The 23941-nt window shown below is 42.1% G+C and overlaps 1 protein-coding gene across 1 annotated transcript in view; it reads left to right on the top strand.

Moving 5' to 3' along the window:
* The window catches only part of TGFBR2 (transforming growth factor, beta receptor II (70/80kDa)), an 89573-nt gene that overhangs the window by 20824 nt on the left and 44808 nt on the right, over positions 1–23941 (top strand). Inside the window, exons 2-3 of the mRNA XM_012720525.1 lie at positions 16411–16576; positions 21949–22139. Coding sequence (XP_012575979.1) covers positions 16411–16576; positions 21949–22139 — 357 coding nt within the window. The remainder of the gene's footprint in view (positions 1–16410; positions 16577–21948; positions 22140–23941) is intronic.

Raw genomic sequence — 23941 nt, 5'->3', positions numbered from 1 at the left:
ACAGAGTGGAGAGTAGAAGAGGCAGATTCACCAAGTACACTGCTGAGGGGAGCAGCAGGCAGGTCAGGAGAGGTCTGCTTCTCCATGTGGGTCAGCTCTGGAGCTGGGGATCAAACTCGCACTGAAGAGGCTGAGGCTAGCTTGCTTCATCCTAACCTGTTGTGCCACCATCGAGGGCCTGACTGCTGAACTTTTTTTTTTTTTTTTTAAGATTTATTTATTCATATAGAGCTGGGGTACAGGCCAGAGATGCAGAGGGCGAGAGGATTCACCAGAGACAGAGAGGGGAGCAGAACAGGCAGATCTATGAAGTGCACTGCTGAGGGGAGCAGCGGGCGGATCAGGAGAGGTCTGCCACGCCATCGAACTCATGCGGAAGTGGCTTAAGCTTCTTAGTGCTGCGCTTTAACCTGCTGTGCCACCAGAGAGGGCCAGACTTCTGAACATTTTTATGCTACTAATTTGAGCAACTAAACCTTCACTCCTTTTTAGCTTTTTATTGACTTGCCATACCCTCTTTGCCTGGATTCAAAATGTCTTTTTATGCATGTGTCTATGTATTTGTTTTTTTATGAAGAGTAATTTATCATAAACAATTTTCTCTTGAAAATTGATGATGGATATGGAACTTGGTGTCAACGAGTTCAGAGAAATGGGAAACTGAAAACAACCGCTATGTGCCAGGCAATGTCCAAGATACTGGAGGATAGCACATATGTATGTACAAGTTAATGAAAAGTATCCCACTAGTATGTAAGAAATGGTAAGTGCAAGCTAACAGGCAGAGAGTGAGGCATTTGTGATTTTGGAAAGGGTCATCATATCCCCGTCTGCAAAAGGCAAAACACCTGGGGTCAGACATTCTATTTGGAACTGAAGAATGCAAAAAGGGACGGAAGCTCTCCTTTGTTCATGGTGGCATGTTGACAATAGCCAGGTTATGGCAACAACCTAAGTGTTAAATGACAGTGAAGTGGACTAAGATGTGGCCTATATTCATGATGGAATACACGTCAGTTGAAAAAGTGATGCACTTTTGCCATTTTTAACAGCATGGATAGCACTTGAGGGAACTGCGTTAAGTGAAGTAAGTCAGAAGGAGAAAGAAACACTGGATGCTTTGTCAGATGTGGAATAGAGAGAGACAAAACAAAGGATCTGATAAACTGAACCAAAACAAAACCCAGAAATATCACTGCAGAGTTGAGGCTATGAGGGGGGAGGAAAGGTAGAGTGGGGTACAAAGGGGTGGCTCCAGCGTTCTAAGGTAAGGGATTATGGGTGCTTTGGCTTGGCTGTAGTGTGATGACACACATCTCAAAAGGTGTGAACCTTTCCTCTTAAATCATGTGTAGTGCTGTAAACCAACAGTTACTTCAATAAAAATTAAGGGGAAAAAAGCAGTAAATATATAATAAAAGAACATCCTACCTGGAGGGAACACCAAGTTCAAATGTCCTAAAACCAGAGCTTCCTTGTCAGCTACACTCCCCGATGGTCTCTTATTTTTGCTCCCCTCTTTTCACATTTATTGACATACATTTTTACATCGGATCCCGTAATGGAGCCATTCTCTAATTTCATTGGCGTTGGTAAAGTGATTAGACTAAGATATATAAGACTGTGCATGTAGTCAGACACGTTCTGGCCTGTCCCTGAGGCCCTACAGCATTTTATACATCTTTCATTCCAGCACTCAGTAGCTTTAATGACTATTTGAGTGGAGGACAAAACGAAAGTGCAAAAGTTAGCTGCATACCAGAGCTTGCACCAAAAAAACTCTTCTTTGAGTCCAACACCTTAGCCACTCGGCCATGACAGCCCAACTTATTATGGAAGCAACCACGTAAACTAGATTAGCTCAATAAGAATATTTAAAGAAACACATCTTATGGACTAGATAGACTATATTGTAATTTGGCTTCTTCGTCAAAGGCAATTCAAGCATTTCGAAATTTAAGCTTACTTTTCCACCTTTCTTCCTACTCCTAAAAGTAGGCAGCTGTGGCCATTCCCAGAGGTATAAGAGCTGCCGCTGTATTCTAGCCCATGTGAGGACACTTGAAGGGTGGGTATCATTTTCTTCATTAAAGTAGGGAAAAGAAGGTCTTCTCCCGCACAAGGGGTTTAAAGTGCATCACTATGAAGCTATCCACAGCCACTGCATCAGCATTCAACCCCCGCCTGGGGAGGTGACCCACATGGCACAGCAGCCCTCTCCTTCTCACCTGCTGCTCCCCTCAGCAGTATATTTCATTCAGTCTGCCTGTTCTGCTCCCCACTCTGTTTCTGGTGAATCCTCTTACCCTCCACACGTCTGGCTTGTAACCCAGTTCTTACATGCATGCATGCATGCATAAATCTTTTAAAAAATAAAATAGAGACAAGAATTTATCTTGACTACAATCAACATTATCATAAATGCCACCTCACCAGTGGCACCGCTGTAGTGGAATTGGTTGAATTTGGAAGTATTTGAATGTTCACTCCTTGGAGGGTGGCATCATACAAAACATAGTTCTGACCTCGTGAGAACCCTTTATGCTGTTGACTGCAAATAACATTACAGCCCTGAAAACAATGATCAATGCCCAGGAAAGGCAAAGATCAGCCTCATACTTTCTCATCCAACTACATTGTGAGAAAACAAGCAAAGTTGCCCATTTGAAGGGCAGATTCTCAGATTTTGTTTCAGATTTCCTGCTCTTTGTTGTCCTTTCTTGACGCCTTAACAATGCTTGAAACTTGTTTCTTTTTTATTTCACTTCCTCTGCTTGAAAAACATGAAGGGGGGAAGTTTCAAAGAGTTTGGTGTTATCTTAGAAACAAAAGTGAATCGAACATGCCTTTTAGTCCTCTTATGTCAACTAGTCAAGGGTCCTTTGGTGACAAGCAGTCAACAGACTTGTGCAAGTTCTTTTAGCAATAGGTTGCTGTCTTAATATGCTGGGAGTATGAGAGGTGTGGTTTCTACTTTCATTTCCTTAAAATTGACCGTATTTCTTTTCTTTAATTTGTAATTTGAGCAAAAATCAGCCTTGAAGAGATGACATAGTGGAAGAAGCTTGATTTTGAAATGGACTTTTACTTCATTCAACATTTAGGAAGTTCCTATTATTTAGCAGACCGCGGGTTGGTACTGTCTCTCCTGGAACAAGACAAATGGTTCCTGCCCTCAAGAAACATACAGCCTAAGCCTACTGGCAAGTTACCTAAGCACTTTCCTCTTGGGTGAAGTGGAAACCATAATATGAAGCTCACAGTCACTTATCAGACATAATTAAGGTGTTTTTATAGAATCATACTTTTTGTTATTATTACTTATCATTTAGCTGGGCCCCAAAACATATTCAGAGTAAACACAGATGTTTCTATTGCTGAAGATTGCTGTTTTAAACTACTGCAGTAAATGGTTCTGCTCTTAAATCAGAATTTCCTCCACATCCCCCATAAAATTAGAGGAAATGCCTGCAAGGGCTGAATGGAAAGTGGTCCTTTGTCACCTGACATACACTTCCTTCCTTCCAACCTCCTGATGTACAAATGTCACTGTATAGTTTTGCTCTTGCAGAACTGATCAGCAGCAAAGATCAGACTTAAGTGTGCTTTTTAAATGTCGGGGGGATGCGGTACTTAACATAGCATACCAAGATGTTAAGAGTGGGCTTCCTAATAGAGAAAACAAAGCAACATATCAATAACAAAGCTCATAGTCTTGAAGCCATTTTTTTTCTTAGAAAGTTGAAAAAAAAGTTTACAGGAAAGCGGAGCATTTTATTTAACCAAGACCTCTAGAGCTCAGCTGGGATGTATTTGAATTATTCAGCACTCTTGACATTTTGGACTGAATTGTGACTGTTTTCCCAAGTGGAAAGAACCTCAAAGATGATCCTAAAGGCCCTGGTGTTTGGTCCACCTTTTTGACTGGTCAGAGGAGAACTCACAAAGCAGTTGACTAACTGCCAGTGAACACAAAGCATGGAGAATTTTCAATTCCCAGCTTGGTGAAGTCTCCCCCAATAGAAATTGTATAGTATTATCACAAAATTAATTTTCACATGAGTACATGACCTGAAGTGCAAAAGAGTAAGAAACAGTGCTTTCCATATATCTGAATGGCACAGAACAATTCTTAACTAGATACTTAAAAATCTAGTAAAATTGATGTTCATAATCATCTTTTACTTCTCTCATCAGCTGTGAATCAGTGTACTGGCTTTCTTTCCTTGAGAAATGTAACTTTAGTTCAACATATTAGAATTCCATCGTCTTAAGGTGCCTCATTGCCTTCCCAATTCTTCATGCCAAACTCACTAATTTTATTAGCAAATTGCCAAGTAACATATTAAGTGTCTCAAAACTGAAGCAGATCAGCAATCTCCTGTGAAATGTGTCAATTTGCAGATGATTTGAAATTGAACTTGATTTCCTAGTTCCTGCCTGTTTACCACACCTACACTGGTTACGAGTAATATAGGTAAACTGGATTATTTGGTCTAAAAGGGTTGTAAAGTCTGCCACACCCTCTTAGAAACTTTATTTTGATGATTGATTCCTTTATAACTTTTTGAAAGCTTTGGAGCATGGTGGTGACACAAAATTACTAAATTACAATTTGTATTCAACTCAAATTTCATGAAAGATTTTCAAGAAATCATGAAATTGCTACATTCCTTGGATAAGTAGACTTACCAAACTCTTATCTTATTCCTTGGCAGTGACTTTCTTTCCTGACAAATAGCATTGCACATTGAGTTACTTCTCCTTCCAGAGTACTTGTGTGTAACATTTCTTATTGTCTAGACAATTTGCATGTATTTCAAGCACATTTTAGCTTCATCTTGAATGTAGAAAATATGTTCAAGATCAAGAAATGGAGGTTCTAAGAATTAAGTTCCACAGTTAGTAGAACCTGAACTTACCCTCAAGTCTTAACCTTAAAACTCTTGAATTTCACCCAGCTGCCCTTATTAAATGTGTCACTTATTAAAGCTGAAGTGAATCAAAAGAGCCAAAGCTGTTTTCTAAAAACCTTAGAGCTCTTGTGTCTTTACATACTGAGCTGCTGTAAGTCAAGCTCACTGTCTTCACCTTCTACTGGGATGTCCATTTTATTGACAGTATCAGGAAGGATGAGTGACCTGTGGCTTTGTCTCTTAAGAGCCGAATCTCATTGACCGTATATTATTTCTCATCTCTGAACCTTGATTTCCCCACCTATTATGTGGTGTTGATAAAATTACGTGAGGGGTAGATAATCACATCATTTAGCACTTGACTAGGTATATTCTCCAGATGGTAAATGGTGATAACCGAAACAGTAACTATAATTGTTATTATTATTATATTATTTTCATCATCATTATCCGGTACCGATTTCTAACATAGAAGTTTCTTTTGCCTTGAACTGTAAATGTTAGTATCTGCATTAGAGAATCAAATGTGTATGACACTATCTATAGTTGAGTTCAATCATGAATTTTTACGTTCCTGTTAGAGCTCTAATATGAGAAGAAAATATTGAAAGGACATGTTACATAACCATTAATGGCAAAACTTCAGTTGGCCACAAAGGCCTCCTAACCGGGATGAGGCAAATTGAGAGCTACTCTCACCACCTCAGGAGGCCACGCCCCATGCCACCAACCGCTGGTGCCAAGTCTCTTTTATTAAGTGTAGTTGGGAAACCAGATTTTCTTGTGAATAACCAATTTTAAAAACTTCTTTCACATTTTCAAAGACAAGTTTAGGCTAAACAGAGCACACCTGGGGATGGTTTAAGACGTTTGCCCCACCCCTCACCTCCATCTCAGCAGCCTCTGCGTCAGCTTCTCCCAATCTGTTCTAACCCCCGGCAATTTGCTGTCAGAAATCAACCTCTCGGTTTGAAAGTGTAGCTCCGCAAGTGCAGTAGTGTTCCCAGAATGAGAATATGACCCATGTTTCCACATGCACCTTAACTGAAAACCCTTTAGCTACTGGACTTGAACTAGAGTAGTACATTTTGGGAGGGAGGGGAGGAAGCCTGCATAGCGGAATTAGGAAATGAAGAGCCGGAGCCCGAACTCAGAATGGATTTTTTCAGATCAAATTTCTTGCTTAGTTGAAGCAAATGGTTCATCACACATGTCTGTTTTGCTGATTCTCTAGTAGCTTTTACCTTTACAAAAAGATCCTCTCTTTTGTATTGTTTTTAACAACTTGCATTAAGCTGCCTCACTACTTTGAGACAAAATGGCCTCACTACTTTGAGATAAAAATGTTCAAATCCTAAATGAATAACAATTATAAGAAATTTTTTCTATTCAAAATTTCTTGTGATAAAGATAATTTCTGCTCTTTGTTTTCGTTCCCTACAAGAATATAAGCATCTGAAAAAGGAACATTTCTAATATCGTCTACTGCCCAACCTTTCCTCAAGAACTTGATGTGCGAATAAATAATACATTATTTGTTTATGTTAGCTATTTTTGCTGGTAGTACATTGTATTAACTGGATTGGAATGCAGTAAAACTCCCCAAATCATGCGTTCATGATCTTGCCTCTATTAGACTGTGCTGTTTACCAGTGTTGTTCTGACTGTCATCAAGTGGGTGAGTTCATCTTTTATTTTCAACAATATTTGGGTTATTTTTCTTGTTGCTATAGCAGATCATCTAAAGCCTATCAACAGAGAAAGAATTGTTTCTCAGTATTATTTCCAGTGGCAACTTTAAAGTATTTACCAGCAGTAGAATGAAATTATTTTGAATGTTCATGAACGTGTCACATTTTGCTTTTACCCTTGATACACTCTCCCATTTGCCTGAGGTGGCTTCATTTTCTCCACTAATTTCTTCTTTTCCAGCTCCAATCCTTGTATGTAAGCTTCTAGGTTTTAGCTCATGTCAAAGTCCAAACAGAGTTTGCTAGATAAACTCATTGTTAAAAGCAGCTTTTAAGGTCTTTATTTATAGATTGATTGATATTTATTTTAGTAAAGTGATCACACTGTGTTTGATTCCCGCCTCTTCAGGTATGTGCTCATCAATGATAAACTGAAAATTGCCAAGTAAAGATGGCTGTATTTGTTGCAAACTGCTTGTTTCTTTCTACCCCATTTTCACAAGTGTGTTTTATCCACTAGATCCCTGTTTAAGATGAAAGAAAGTGATTGAGAGAGCTAAAAGATTTCTCAACTTCTTGGATACTGCCAAACTGGTATTCTGAAATACTGCCTTTGGCAACAATATAGATGTTTCCATCTGCAGGAGTCATTTTAAATGTTTGGTTTCTGTCTCCTGGTATGTGACCTGATTTCTCAGACGTATACCCAGAAAACAAAAGAAAAGGGCAAAGTCAGCAAGTGTTAGGAAAACTCAAACTGCACTTCACTCCTTAGTGATCCAAGAAACTCAGGGATAAGCAAGAAAACTTATTTGAGATTAATTTGAAATTATTGAGGCTATAGAGTGTTAACTAGGGAAGGATGCAATTGAAACTCCAGCTTATGTTTGTCACTAGAAAAACTCAAGTACTTTTCCATTCCATTGTTTCATTCTCTATAAGGCTTCTTAAAATTTTCCTTTTCTATGGTGATGGCACACGGGTGTTTTGGTGATGGGAAGCCCACAGGGATTACAACTGAAATGGAAAAAGGCACAAAGTGATCTAAAAATAAACTATTATATTATTTTTTAAAAATTTCCTTTTAAATCAAATTTTAGAAATCCTAGAGTAACGACAGTCCAGTGTTGGTGGGAAAACTGAGAGGAGAAATCAAGTATTGTCCAAATATTAACCACAATGTAAGAAGACAAATATAAAAATAGTAAAAATAAGAAAAATTGAAAATAAAAAATGGTGTTCAACCGAAATTACCCTATTGGATTAATTGTGTTGAAATATCCTTTAATCCAGGCCCTCCCTGGTGGTGCAACGGGTTAGGACGCAGCACTGCAAGCCAGCCGCAGCCAGTTCAGTGCAAGTTCGATCCCAAGCACCGCGGTAATCCACATGGCGCCGCAGACCTCTCCTGCCTCTCCTACTGCTCCCCTCAGCGGTGTACTTCATCAACCTGCCTGTTCTTTTCCCCATTCTTTATTTGGTGAAGCCTCTCACCATCCCTGCATCTCTGGCCTGTATTTCAGTTCTGTTAGAAGTATTCCTTAATCTCTAGTTTACTTGTTTGGTAAACACAAATTTGTTATTTATGCTGTTTCTCAAAATAAATCCATAGTGTAGTATAATATACCTGGTGTATTGCTATATACCTATAGTGTATTATTATATACATAGTACACTAATATATACATTGTGTATATTTATATACAAAGGTTACTAAAGCACTCAAATTTAAATTCCCTCAGTTGTGTAAGCCACACAGAGAGGCAACACAACACACACAACACACCCCTCTTCTCCAGTTAATTCTTAATTGCCTACGTGATAGTGAATTTAGGCTGGAGGTCTGTAAGATGGTCTCTAACTCTCCTTGCCTGGGTCCCTCCCCTCAGCTCAGCCTCTCCTGCTCTGAGCTGTGATCTCAGCCCAGAGTGACTTTGTCTTCCCTTGACTCTTCAAACCCAACCTTTAGGGAACAGACTCCGGAGTTCTTGTGTCAGCTCTCTCTTCTTTGACCTCACACTTCATTTTGTGCATTTTTTCATCTCAGTTGTAATCCTAAAGGCAAGTCAGTTTGCCTCTCAGACTTGACCATAAACCTGAGGAGAGCCTGTTTGCTCTGCACCTCTAACCCTGGAAGCATAGTGTAGATGTCATCAACACATATAAACCCTTACTGGCTGAGCTTGTGGTAGGTAATTTCAAGATGGACACAGGATATCTTTTCTTACTTAGACATTTCACTAGAATGATTTCCCTGCTATTTCAAAGAGAGTTTAGAGAGTGGATTAGTTAGTCCTTGGAAGGTTTTTGAAAACTATTAGCATTACAAAGATGTTTCTATCAAAAGAAAAAGACATGCCTTCAGGCTACCTGTGTGTTCCCCTCCTTGTCCTGCCAGCTCTCAGCTCCCTGTGCTGCTTTCCCCTTAGGGAAGCTGATGCACCAGATTTTTGAGGGGCCATCACTTGAAGGAAAGTCTCCTCTTCTGTTGTTAAGAAACTCACTGTATTAGATGTTTCAGCTATGCAATAGATGTTCACAAAAGGGAAGTATTAAAATATCTCTGACATCATCCCAAGGTGTTTGGTTGTTTTTTTCTGGTAATTAGCCAATGTATCTGTTTTTTTTTGTGTGTTGTTGTTGGTGGGGTGGGGGGTTGCTGGGGTAGAAGCTGTTTGACTCCCTTCTTTGTTCAGGGAGCAGGAGACGTAGGGGATGGGCCAATAGATTCGTCCCACCTGTCTCCAGGGCCGTGGGGTGTTCCTTGCCAGCTTTGCAGACCATGAAGGCTGCCTGCCAGATGGTGCCTTAGCGCCTGACTCTGAAATGCCATCTGCAATTAAAAACCTTCTTTCAGAGAATAAGTCTTTCAATTCCAGGCCCATATGGCAATCAGAACCTCTAGGCCTGCGATCATTTAAGAGGCTGGGCTCAAGAGAAAAGTAGTAAAATGAGAAAATCTTGTAAACAGTAAGGGATAGGTAGTCTATGTTGCTTGGTTAAAAATGAGTGGCGAAAGGAAATAATGCCAAATACAGGGTACTCTGTGGCCTTTCTTCTCATTGGGAACTGGCAGCCCTGGTAGCACTGGGAGGCAATCAGTGATTGCCTGTGCTGAGGGGGGGCTCCGAGCAGGCTCTTGGGCCTGGCTGGGTTTTTTGATCAAATGCTAAAAATGGAGGTGTTGAAATGGAGGGACTTGGAAGAAGTGATTAGTGACTACACTCAGTTGACTTTGTCTAGGAGAGTACCCTCATGTAATGTGAATGGGTCTCATTCAATCTGGTGGAAAGGCTTACCGGCAAAAACAGGTTTCCTGGAAAAGAAATTGTGCCTCTAAACTACAGCATTGAACTGCCAGAGTTCCCAGCCTGATGGTCTCTCCTATACGTTTCAGACTTGGGGCATACCTGGGGCACAGTGATGGGGGTGGGGGTTATTGCTCTGAGGCATTGTAATTTCTCTTCACCTATGGCCATGGACTTCTTCCAGATGCTGCCATTAGTTGTATTGTTTTAATAGTCTTGCTATGAAATATATATAACACCAATTAATATAATACCAGACATCTGTGAATTTGTTTGTGGAATAATTAAAATTATTAATTTTATAGAGATGGCTTTGGCTTATAATACCATGTGTTTTAGGAATACAGGTTCACACATCTTCAAATGTATGTTTGCCGTGACATCACGCCCATCACCAGCCCACCTAGTAACCTTTCACCTTTCACCATAGGCCATTGGGTCCCCTCTCCCTTTTAATATCCACTCCCTGCCCTCCCCCATTGTGGGTTTGTTTTGTCCCTTTAATTTGTTTCTTTAAATTCCTCATATAAGTGTGATCATCCAATATTTGTTTCTTTTCTTTTGAGTTAGGCTTCACTTGGTGTAATCCCTTACAGCAGCATCTGTGTTTGTGTTTTTACCACCAACAACATTTGATCTTTTGTTTAGCTGAGTAGTATTCTACTGTATATATGGGCCACATTTTTTTTTTATCCATTCATCTATCATTTAGAACTTAAGTGTTCGCACAACTTAGCAATCATACACAGTGCTGCAGTGAGCATAGAAATGCACATGTCCCTTTGATTTACTGTTTGTGTGTTCTTTGATAGACACCTAGGGGTGGAATTGCTGGACCTGATGTTAGATCTGTTTTTAATCATTTGAAGACCATATTTTTTTCCCAGAGGGGCTGATCAGGCTATGCTTTCCTTACAATAGTGTACAAGGGTCCTTTTTCTCCACATCTTCTCCAACACTTATTTCTGATTTGGGGGATGGGCCACTCTCATAGGTATGAGGTGCTAGCTCAGTTTTAATGATGATAAACAGTTTTTCACGTGCCTTTTGGCCCTCTGCATGTCTTCTTTGGGATGGTGTCTGTTAGGTCTTCTGCCCATTTTTTGATTGGGTTCTTGGGGATTTTGTTATTGTATGAAGAACTTGTGCAAACTCGGATATTAAAATTTGACAGGATATGTAAATTTTTTTCCCATTCTGTGTTAGTTTCTTTAGGTTTAGATTTTGTTTTTGCTGTGCAAAGTTTTTTAGTTTGATGTAGTCCCATTTGTTTATTTTTGCCATCATTTTCCTTAAAACTATTGTAATTGAGTTCTCAAAGATATCCTTGGAATCAATGTCACAGAATGTCTTACCCATATTGTCTTCTATATAGTTTATGGGTTGGGGTCTTATTTCAAATCTTTAGTCCACTTCTAATTTATGCTTATGTGTGGTATAAGACAGTGATCTATCATCACTCTTTTACATGTGACCGTCCAGATTTCTCAGCACCATTTTTGTGGAGACTTCCTTTCTTCACTATAAACTCCTTTGCCATGTAGTAAGCACCCCTATAAATTTTTAAATGCCTCCTGTCCTCAGCATGCCACAAAACAACAGGAGATAAATACATGGACTCAAAAATACTTGAACATATTTCTGGCAAACTGTTTAGGATTGTTTGTAGAATTTTGAGAATTTACCTAATAGTTCAGCTAATAGTAGACACCATTTTAAAGATAAGGACTAAGAATTCATCTCCAAAATTCCTGATATTTGCCTGGAATAGCCTTAACCTTACTAGTCTGCTCATCTCTGATCTTTAAAGACAACAGTACTGTTCCAGAAATAGCCTCAGCTAAGTATGTAGCCAATTCATGTTCTCAAGATCAGGAGCCTCTGTCTCTAGACAATGAGTTTGGGGAAAATGTGACTTAAAATGAGGAAGACAGTCTGACCTAGACTGAAGGTCTTGATATTAATCATGGGTTTGTTTGAAGGGAAGTGAGATAACAGTGACATGTGATATCATCTTATGCAGAAACTAGCTGCCATCTACACTTTCACTGAATGATTTACTCGATGAGACATTCCGATTGACAACTTTGGAGAACATTATGAATAACTAATTAGCCTATCATGATAGAAAAATCCCCTAAGGTTGGTCAGCTGCCGGAGGGCCTGTGGGCATTTAAATACACTCATTGCCTTAACATGAGCACGTGAACTTAAGACAGGAGATTAATTTAATAACCTGAATTGGGAGTAATTTTGAAATTGGTAAGGGTTTGGTATATAAGGTTAACTAGGTGGCTTTTGGTGTGTTGTTTAGAGTAATGCCTTTGTCCCTCATTATTCAAATATATGCATTTACTCACCTTTGTTTGGCTTCACAAACATATGGTAAACATAAGATGTTGTCTCATGAGGTCAGAAAACTAACTTTTCCTGAGGATTGGAACACAGAGATGCAGCTGTGCATACGGGAGTGACTGCCCTCCTAGACCCACCCTCTCCAGCTCTCTAACCTACTGTGCTTACCATGCTACCCATGACCCTTGAGGTCCCTGGGGTAGGCCTGGGATTTTTCAAGTAGGGCCTGTGGGCCTGCAGGGAATCTGAACCCAACCTCTGAAACGAGGCGCTCTGTTTCCTCATCCCACAGTTAATTCATAAAGCTTTTATCTGCCCCAACAAAGGTAATAGCTGTCCTCTCTGCTTGCCACTCTCCCATCTATAGACACAGTGAAAAATGAGAATACTGGCTCAAAGCAGAGGCTGGAAATGTATTTGCTGCCTGGAATTGTTAATGTGAGGAGCTTCCTAAGGGCAAGGAATAGGGATGGTTAGCTGGGGAACAGTGTGTGAGGTGCAGGCAGGTGGGGAGGTGGTTAGAGTGTAGTGAATGCTCTGTGTGAAGGCTTTCAAATGTTAAAAATTAAAAAAAAAAAAAAATAGCTGACCAAGCTAAAATGTCTGCTCACCTTAATAGTGATAACACTTACCGAAGTAAAGAGGAAAATGAGGCCCCAGGCTAGGCATTCAGGAATGGATATGTGATCACACACGCACCTTAACTAGTACAGAGCAAGTCCCTAATACAGATAAGGTCCCTGTATACAATGTACCCTCGCTCCATATGCCTGCAGGAGCAATTTATACAGTTGGCTTTTGGTTCCCCCAAAATCCCCTGTGCAGGTTTCTCTCCTGACCACTCCATCAGGCAGCACGGATGGAACAGCCCCAGCCGACTGCACAGACGTCTCTGTGACAGCTGTCCCAGAGGTGTGTCACTCTCGGCCCTTCTTTATCTCCTTTATTCTTTTTTCTTTTTTTTTTTTTTTTTTTTTTGTCACATCACCGCTGATTGTATTTTGCAAGCATCAGATCTAAGCCACTTATCCTTGTCAACGCATCTGTGGCTGTAGCTGCTAGCCTGCTCATTTGTTTTTATTTCTCTCCTATCACTCTCAAGCCTCGTCACTTTCCTCACACTTCTTAGCCTGTGTTAGGAAAGAATGTGTCAGCCCAGAAATGGACTCCTTTCCACGGGAGGTGTAAAAGTGCTAATCACACAGCTTTAGGACCCTGCTTCGCAGGGAAATGGCCCCCAGTTTGACCAAGGAACTGCCCCTTCCTTGTCATCATCTAAGTGTGTCTCTGTACTTGTCTGGGGGAGGAGATGTAACCCCCACCCCGACACCCCCCCACCCCACTCCACCTCCCCCCATCCCGGGTTGGTGCTGTTTGGTGTCACGTTTTCAAGTAATTTTAGGCCAGGGTTTCCAGCCGTGACTGCACATTGAAATTGTTTAAACAGCTACTAAAAATTCAGATGCCCAGGCCACCCTCCAGAATAATTAAATCAGTATATTCGGGGTGGGACCCAGACATCATTAGTTTTTAAAGTTCCCTAGCTGAATGATTCCAACATGCCTTCAAAGTTGATAAACCACCATTGTAGACTATAATCCTAAACTGCTAGGAAATTGAATTCCAAGTCACAGAGGCTTGATTTCATATTTAAAAACAATGAAACTCTCTAACCAACAAATAAATGTTTGTATGAATCACGTTCTATACTCAACAAGAAAAAAATCAAATAAAACAAAACGTGGTCTAGTTTTTTTTTGTTGTTCTGCTTTGCCCCTGTCTTACAGGAAAACCTAGAAGGTTAAATTAGTTGTTTTTCAAACGAGCTAAATGTAACTATATATAAAGATATATATTCATTGTTATGTTAGTCCCAAACTGAGCACAAGGTTCAGCGAGCATTTTGGCTTATATTTTTAGCTAAGCATAGAGCTTTGGGTCTGGGAGACATTGAGAATTTCAAAATAGTTTGTTACCTAAAAATACACTTCCTGAAATGGAACTTGAGGCCTGAGAGGGATGAATGGGTTTAATTTTTTTCTTCTATATATAATGTTACCACAAGAAAGCAAATTTTAAATTTAAATATATTTATATTTTTAGAGACCCAGGAAACAGGTGTTGTGCCCAAGCAGCAAAGAGGGTTACGTGGTGAAATGTCAGCGACAGAAATCTAAGATTCCCAGGACAGGAAATGACCACGAAGGATTGCAATGGTCCCTTTGGCTTTAGCCAAGAGCCTGCTTTACACAGGGAGAAGGTGGAGAGGCTCTCCCGGCTTTTCCAAGAGTGAGCGGGTGGAGATGTGCACCTTTCCAATGCCTGATTGGCCAGCAGCCAGTCGAGTGCTCTGTGTGTCTGGCTGTCCAGATGCTTAGTCTTTCTTAGTCCAGAACCTACGTGTCTACAATCCTGGCTTTTCGCTGTGTGCTCAATAGCTTCGTCGGACTTGACTCTCTCCAAGGTCATGCTTTTAATTCCCACCGTGACCACTGGGAATGGGGTCATTTATGAAAAAGATGGGGAATTGGATGCTACACCATTTTTTTTTTTTTTTGCCTCTTTGTGAGTGCCCTGTGGGGGGGGGGGGCAGAAGGGCCATGCTTCAACATTTCATTGATGGGTGGGGAATGAAGATTTCATTTATCCTCACATATCCTTTCATTTGAGTGAAGAGACTCTACTCCACTTGGCTTAAAGGGATAAATATGAACTTCTTGTCTTCATCCTTTTATGTAGTCACTTATTCCTTCACTTACTGAATAGATAATTTGGGATTTTAAAAAAAGATCTATTTTTCATTTATCCATACAAGAACTGTGGTGCAGGCCAGAGATGTAGGGGTGAGAGGATTCACCAAAGACAGAGTGGGGGTAGAACAGGCAGATCTACTAAAATACATTGCTGAGAGGTGCAGCAGTCATGACAGGAGAGTCTGCTGTGCCATGTGGGTCACCTCCCTGGCCAGGAGTCGAACTTGTGCTTCAATGGCTGCAGAGAGCTCCATAGTGTTGTGCTTTAAACTATTGCACCACCAGGAAGGGCCCAATTTGGGATATTTTCTGTGTGCAAAGGAGACACAGTGTGAAAATCAGCCCACGGAAGTTGCAGCTAACTAGCGTGTGGGTGGAGAGATTATAAGTGTGAATGATGGAGATAGTTTTGTAGAAAGCAAAAGGGTCCTGAGGTAGTTGTTTGTCTGTTGCTTCAGGAAGAATAAGGGATATTTAACCAGCGTCTAGAAAGATGACAACAAACCAGACAAAGGGAATCATAAGGGGGGGGGGTGTTTGAGAAAAGGAAGGGGTGTGGTAAGACCCACGTGTCCTTAGTGGTCATGGCAAGAGAGAAGAGTTGCTGGTACTAGAGCTGCTGCTGAAGGACTTACTGGGCAGGCAGCTGATTCTGGGCCACTGGGCTGGGACTTGATTTGTACTCACCAGAGGAACCAACCACCACATGGTGTTTGTGATCATGTCTCAGTGACATCAGCCTGTGTTGGTTCATTGACTGATTTCCCTAAAAGGATAGAAGTCAGAGCCAGTACCTGGCAAACAAGGCACCAATGGGTTGCAGGTGGTACATCAGTCAAAGATGGCAATGCCCCGCTTGACCTCCAGTGCCCCTTCTGCGTTGGCCAACTCCCTTTGAATGTCCCAACTCTGCTCCTTTATGATCTCTCTGTTCGTCTGGGTGTGTCTTATCTGACTCCACATCCTCTTTGTTTCTCTCTATTTTGGGTTACCCTTCCCTGCGCTGTTTCCTCATCTATCCACCCAAACAAACTATAATTTCCTCTTGTACTTGTCTTTGTGCTCCCCAAACCCAGCACTCTGCAATCCAGGCTTCTTTATTGAATGATAAGGCTTTTGTAGACCGAAAGCCTCACAATGACAAAGGCAAGAAGTTACTCAAACTTCCTCCCACCCCAAACTCCATTGCCATACAATGGCTTTTATAACAAATTGCCTACATGAGGGAAACTGTAATCTGATGTGAAGACAAAATTTCACCTTTCTCAGTATTCAGCGAGGTGACATTAAGTTTGCTTGAAATTGCATCGCATCATCAGGACTTGATTGGCAGACTTTCCGGCAGGGTAGATTATTAAAAGAAATAATCATTTCTTTTTCCTTTCAGTTAATAATGACGTGGTTGTCACAGACAATGATGCATACAAGATTCCACAGTTGTGTAAATTTTGTGATGTGAGAATTTCCACCTGTGACAACCAGAAGTCCTGCATCAGCAACTGCAGCATCACTGCCATCTGCGAGAAGTCCCACGAAGTCTGTGTGGCTGTCTGGTAAGGTTGGCTTCTTGAAACTTCAGCTTCTCCCCTTGTGGAAGTATTGCACACTTGGGGGACAGTCAGTGTGTCTGAAGCCCCTAGAGTAGATGCCTATCCCGTTTCTCTCTCCTTGAGGCCAACTGACTTCCAGTTATTCAATCTTGTTTCCAGAGTTATTTTATACAATTCAAATGCACCCAGACCAGTGTGTCTATATGTGTGTCTGTGTGGCATGTGTGACAGCATAAAAACACCTTTTGGGTTTGTAATAAATCTGGAAGCCCTTCCAGATGCCTGCAGCAAGGTGAGGGGTTGCCTACTATTAGCTATTTAACGGACTCTGTCTTCCCCCACATGCTCCATCGTACTAGCAGGAGATTTGTTCTTAGTCCTTTTTTGTGGAGAGTTTGTGAACAATGGGCAGTTGGGATGGGAAAGGCAGTTGCCAAAGAAGGAGAAGCTACTCAGGGATCCTGAAAAATAAGCCAATCCTCCACTGCTAGCAGGCAACTGCCACACTGTCCTCTGGATGGAAACAACATGTTTCTCCTAGATCAGATTCCCTTTGCTGTCTCTTATCCACATTCCCCATCTCTACCACCCCGCACACATACACACTCGCACAAGGTTGCTCATGAATGACTTGCTTAATTCATGGTTACAGATTGGGACTATCAGCAAGAGGTAAAAGAAAAAAATTCAAGATCCTTAAAAGAGCCCCCACTTTATAAAAACTGTACATTCATTAATGAAACACAGCATTTTTCTGACTTACTCTGATCTTTCAAATTATCACCTTTTTCCCCCCACCCCCAAGTAACTAGTGTGTCTCCTGGCCTGTTGACAAATGAAAATATAAACCAAATATGTTCCACCCTCTCAGGGAGTCTTTCAAAGATTTTTTTCCAAACCACAGACAGTTGGCCTTGATGATAGATCTGAAAACCTTGCAAACTTTCATACATACCAGAGGATGAATGCATTTTTAAAGAACTAAAGGAATGTTAACAGCAAAGACCTGTCATGGTAGCTGGCTGTACCTGCCACCTTCTTCCATGTCCATTTCTGAGGAGAGCTTTTGAAAAGGGATCCTGGCAAAGAGATGTGAAAAGGAACAACACCTGTTTGCCTGCAAGTTGAGAAAGCCTGCATCTGAGGAATGACCAAGGCAGACAGTCATGTTCACCTGCAGAGAGTGGACACAGGTTCTGTTGAGAGGTATTTGAAAGCCTCTCGTGTGGAACATGTAATGATCATGCTCTGTGTGCCTCTGAAGGGCAGGAGGAAGGTCGGAAAATTTGCAAAGGGGACAGACCTGTGCTCGGTAATGGCTTCCTAGCCAGTCAAACAGACTTCCTCTTCTGGAAGAGTCAAATAAAGTTCAGGAAAGGCTGGAACCATCTGGCACATCCAGTGCAGGAAAAAATTGAGGCCCCAGATTAGATCCCTGCAGGGCTTTCTTCTTTGGGTTCATTTTCCACTGGTCCTCCTGACTCAGTAGCCACTATGAGTGTGAGAGCATATTTGCATCTCTGATTTGAGGCTCTTTTAATTAGTATATTTTCCCCTGACCTGCAGTACAATCCAAATGACTGAATGTGAATCGAGTCTCTCTGTACAGAGACTTCGCTTGTGTCAGGATATGTCAGGCTATGGGGCAGGAGAAGCCTCTATGTCTCTCTGTGTCCCAGCTATAGAGCGCGAATGCGGTGAATGTCAGTTTTGACCTGGGTTGGCCATGGACAAGACTCCTTGGAGTGGATCATGTGGTGCAACTCCCGAGATCCCCTTGGGATCCACCCCTTCAGCAGCTGGTCCACTAACTGCAACCGCATCACTGCAGCACAACCCTCTCCACTGGCCAGAGCTGCTTCACTCAAGGTGGACCTCTCCACATGGCCCCTATTCGGGCCAGCTCTGTCCAGCCACCCTCAACCTCCCACTTTCTGGGGATCAGCTGAGTCTTGCTCATGTTCAGTGCCTGCTCTGTGCAGTCCTGCCTGCTTCAGGCCCTGAGAGATGCTTCTCCACACACATCCTGCACAGAACACTATTAGTAATGCCTGGCCCTAGAGAACCCAAGCTAACAGAGGAGTCTCTTGTAGAAAGAGCCAAGTGCAAAAGCACAAGGCTCTGCCATGCACGTCCACTGCCCTGCTTTGCTCAGCTTCAGTGTCCTTTCCATTCGTTGGTTGACTCTTTGCTCATTTAACTGATCAGTTATGTACCCACAGAAATACTTAGGAACCAACATTAATTTGACTATGGTGGTTCTTTTTAGCGGATATTAACAACTTCATTGACTCAGAGCAAATATTATGACATGAAGAAGTCTGTATTTATTTCATGGTATTTTCTCTTCCTAGGCTCAGATGTATCTAAACTTTGCCTATTAGGGAGAGCATTGATATAGGAGTAAGCAGAGAAAGTAGCAAAGGGATTTACCCAGATGCAAGTATTATGATTATTTCCTCTCTGCAGATCTAGTGTCTAAACAGCCAGAAAGTGGGAGGCAGGAGACTAGGAATAAGGCAGCCAGTGATCAGAGAGCAACTCTATCTTAAATAACAACCCTGTGCACATGACTGTACACACCCATGCGCGCACACACACACACCTGTTGGGGCAGAGAGGAAGGTGGTCTTATTTTTGCAGGTTTTCCCATAGATTTGGGATTAAGAATAAATATATTTGTGAGTACAGGGTACCCCTACTAGCCAAAATTTTTGTAATCCAAAATGGTGTAAATGGAAAAAGCAATGACCATTGAGTTAGATGGGAAAACAAACACAAAAATAAGCTACTAGATAACACGTAAAGCCTAGAATAACAGAGAAAAAGCAGGAGTGGCCTGAGACAGACACAGCTACAAGGACTCGTCCCCCGGAAGGAGCAGGGTGACGCCCATTGTGCTGCTCAGGGCACAGGGCTCTGGATGGCCTGTGCAAGGCAAACACTGATGTTTTGGCTTTTTGCCTTTTGTTGTAAAAATGAAGGTCCCCTGTGGATTTATTTTGCTTATGAAAATAGGCAATGATAGAAGCCTTTGTAAAATCAAAGTTGCACAACGTGAACTTTTGAAATGCAGGGGGTACTTAAATATATCATCTGTTTGTGATTATGCCAGGGTTTGCTCAATTCCCTACTGGCACCCCCTAATTAAGGATTCCCACTCTTGCTCCTCCTTTAACAGCGGGGGGCTTACTCAGCAAGGGTTTACCCTGTGCCTGCTGAGGTGCAAGTTGGAGAATCCTTGAGCATTTTCAACAAGGAGCTCACTCACCACTGCTGGAGTCAACCCTGGGTTCCCTTCCTGGCTGATCCATCCCAACCCCCTATACCTGCTCTTGTTAATGCCGTGTAAGCCTTTAGCATCCTCGAGTTAAGCAATAAGCTGTGGGACTAGTCAGCATTGCTCTTGGGAAGTGAGGCGATGGTCCCGTCTTGTTCTTTAGGAAAGTTTCTCTTGGTTCTTGCCCAGTTTTATGTGTCCTCAGCGGTGAGTTTGTGCATGTCAGGGCAGAGGGGGTTGGTGAGCACCCACGAGCATATGTGAGCATAGAACACACACATACAGCATGCTATGCTGCAAAGCTTTCTGACCAAACATGTCAGGAAAAGCCCAAGAAAGCTTCCCTAGACCCCCCCCACACACACACACCTCCAGAGACAAACTTTCAAGACCACAGGTGTTTTGCATCAGAAAGGGTAAGCTTTTCAGAGGAGGAGAAAAGATGTGGTCAGTCCAGTCCTGACGCTGGACAGTCAGCCAGGACAGCTAGTGTATGAGGAGAGCAAAGGGAAACAGGCAGAGAATAATGCATAGGGGTGCCAGATTTTTCATTTGGCTTTTGCAATTATAATAGAGGGCATTAATCATGTTGTTTTTAAATGTAACATGCACAGCAAGCCAACTGAGTACTTCCTGGGGCCCAAGTAAAATGCTGTGTGAGCCACTGACTGGGCCCGAGCTGAGAGAAGTTCCAGTTAGTGCAATGAAGGGATAGTAAGTGAAGAAGTCATTAGTTTATGACAGCATCAGATATGTCCCTGAACTGTAAGTGAAAAACACCTTACACTTCTCTCCCATGCATTTTAATGTTTCCCCCACTTCTGATCCTTTCTGTAATTTGAGAAACAACAGCTCTTTACCCAGGAAGCTTCTTCCGCTTTCTCATCACCACCAACTGCTGAGCGGGAACCTGTCCTCACACACTGTATCCTGGGGCCTCACAAACAGGGAAAGAGGAACTGCAGTGACTTTCCCAGACAGGCTCTTTGAGAACAGTTCAGCCAGACGTGACCCCGATCCTGCCGAATAAACTGGGGGCCCTACAGACATGCGGGTGGAAGGCATCCACACCTCAGGGTCTCGCCTTCTGCTCTTTCCCATGCCCTCCCCTTTCACTCAATTCAGATTCGGTGTTTTAAAACCCTCTAAGAGGAGAAGGGTGGGAAATAAAGGGGTCAGAACTTAGGCAAGAACTTCAGTAATAGTCATAGAGCATGAGAAGCAACCTCAAAACTTTGAACTCAGAGCTCAAAATTTCTGAGAGGGAGACAGCCATATCTTAGGGTGATGGGGATAAATACTTTCATGTGTCGAAAAGAAGGAGTGTGAGCTAGGTATTCCAGCATTCAGATCCTAGAATAGTTTACACACGAAGAGGGAGAAGGGCTGAAAGATTATAAGCAAAATGTTCACAAACTCTGTTAGAAGTAGAAGAGAAATATGAGTGATTTCGCTTTTCTTTTGCTTACTTATGCTTTGCAATTTGTCTGCAGTGAATATGTGTTTTTTTTAATTTTTTTTAAAGATTTATTTATTTATGCATACAGAACTGGGGTACAGGCCAGAGATGTGGAGGGTGAGAGGCTTCACCAGAGACAGAGTGGGGAGCAGAACAGGCAGATCGACGAAGTACACTGCTGAGGGGAGCAGCGGGCGGGTCAGGAGAGGTCTGCCACACCATGTGGTCACCTCCGGGGCAGGCGGGAGTCGAACTCATGCGGAAGCCGTCTTAGATTCTCAGTGCTGTGCTTTAACCCGCTGCGCCACCAGGGAGGGCCAATATGTGTTATTTTTAAAAATATAATAAAATCAAAAGTTCCTTAAAAAAATTTACCCAAATAATAAAATCCTCCAAAGGGCAGCCCTCATGTGTGAACTAATGTAAGTAGGGACTGAGACGAAGCCAAAGAATAGCTGAGACACATAGAAACACACCAGAGACTGCGGCACAGGCTTCAATACCTGCGAACAGACACCAGCTGCCCCAGTTAGAAATGACTTCATGAAAGCAACACAGTCCAGACTCCTTTTCTGTCCAGAGCCCGTCGTCACCTGTTCTTTTTCTCTCTCCCACCCCGTGACCCCTACTCTGCAGGAGAAAGAATGATGAGAACACAACACTAGAGACGGTTTGCCATGACCCCAAGCTCAAGTACCATGGCTTTGTTCTAGAAGATGTCGATTCTCCAAAGTGTATTATGAAGGAAAAAAAGATGCACGGCGAGACATTCTTTATCTGTGCCTGTAGTGCTGAAGAGTGCAACGACAACATCTTCTTTGCAGGGGGTGAGTTTTCCTGGCTTCTGGGGGTGGGGCGGGGGGGACGTGCTGGCGAGGGGGCCCACTGGGGCCTGCTTCCTCTATGAAGATTTCCTCTGTTGCCAGTCTACAGCCTCAGAGGGCATCCTTCTGCGGCTGACCTGTGTGCTTGCACTCTGCGGTTAGCCGCCCTGCCTCGACTAGAAAGAGGTGCTTAAGGAGTAAGAGAGTTGGTTCAGGTCCTTATCAAATCTGCCTCAGAACCTTTTTGACCAGTAATTTTTTTCACTTAGAGCAGTGGTTCTCCAAGTTCAATGCCTGAAGCAGCTGCTGACCTGAGACCTTGTTAGAAATGCACATTCTGGGTCCCCAGGCAATGCGATCCCAAATTCTGGGTGCAGGACCCAGCAATCTAGTGTAAGAAGCCCTCCAGGTGATTGTTATGTAGATGAAATTTGAGAACCATGGGACTAGAGACTGGAGGAAGCTGTTTGAATCTAGAACTGCTCTTGCTTTGAATTAACTCGAAGTTTTGTGTGCATTTTCCTAGGACTTGTCCATTTTAGAGAACTGAAATGCAGAGAGAAAATACTGAGCCAAGATTTACCCCTGGAGACAGGGAGGACTAGATTAGATACTACTCCCCTTGTTTGAAGTTCAACAATCATTGAGACTGAAAGGAGGGCACAAACTAATCTTTCAATTTAAAATAGGACTCCATGATTTTTTACTTATGAAAGCAATATGTGTTCCTCATCAAAAGTTCAAATAATCAGCAGTATGTAGAATTTTTTAAATGAAAGTTTACCTCACTCCCATTCCAACTGATAAACAATGTTGGGTTGCAAATTGCAGGGTTGCAAATTGTTAAGTACACCCTTCCCTGTCATCCTACGTCTTTTTCTTTTTCCGCTTTTGCCTTTCCCTAGTCGCTCCCTCTCTCCCCTCCTTCCCTTCCTTCCTCTGTCCATGCGTCCCTGCACTGCCCATCCATGTGTCCTTTTCATTTGTCCATCTGCCCATCTAGCCATCCATCCCATCCTCTTACCCATTTTCCAGGCAAGCAAATAGTTTATTCTATAAATATTTTTTCAACTTTTTTTTGCAGCCAACCACTTTTACTCTTCCTTCTAAGCAAGACTGTGCATATAGAGAAACTGCACACTTTTTCATTCCTTCTGGAATGCCATAATATAGATTGTCTTCCAACTCATCTACCCAATCTCCTGTTAGTGAATTATTTAGGTGCTTCCACTTTTCTATTTAATGCCACACTGAATATATTAATAGACTATACTATACATTTGTGCTAATAATTCTGCATGATTTCTGGAAGTGAAATTTCTGTGTCAGAACTTATGCACACTTTAAATTCAGATGACCGCTATGAAACACCTGCCCTCTGCCAAATGTCTGGGCATATGGATTTCCACCATCTAATTATCACCTCTACTACTGGAGATTGTGAACCTTTTAATTTTGCCAGTATAATAGTGAAAATCATATTCTTTAGATAGTATGAATGAAAACTCAGAGTAGGTCCGATTCAATATAAAAAAATCCCTTGGGACACAGTGTTGTGTCTACACCCTAGACAATACTCCGGTGTGTCCCATGCTTTGTGTGGAGGTGGCACTAGTGCTGCGGCCCACTCTCGTCCCTGTGTCCTTCAGCAGCTCCCTTCTCTACCCATCCGGTCCCCACCTGGGCTGAATTTTCAGTACACAAAATCAGTCATGTACATGTTGGCATAGCACTTTGCAAAATGATTTGTCTCCCCTCTTATTTTTACTTTTCAATTTTTTAATTATTTATTTTTAATTTTTTTA

Source organism: Condylura cristata, unplaced genomic scaffold (genome assembly GCF_000260355.1).
Source record: "Condylura cristata isolate star-nosed mole 26May11 unplaced genomic scaffold, ConCri1.0 scaffold00004, whole genome shotgun sequence".
Taxonomy (NCBI): Eukaryota; Metazoa; Chordata; class Mammalia; order Eulipotyphla; family Talpidae; genus Condylura; species Condylura cristata.
The sequence above is the reverse complement of the archived record's forward strand: the minus strand, read 5'-3'. Positions and strand labels throughout refer to the sequence as shown.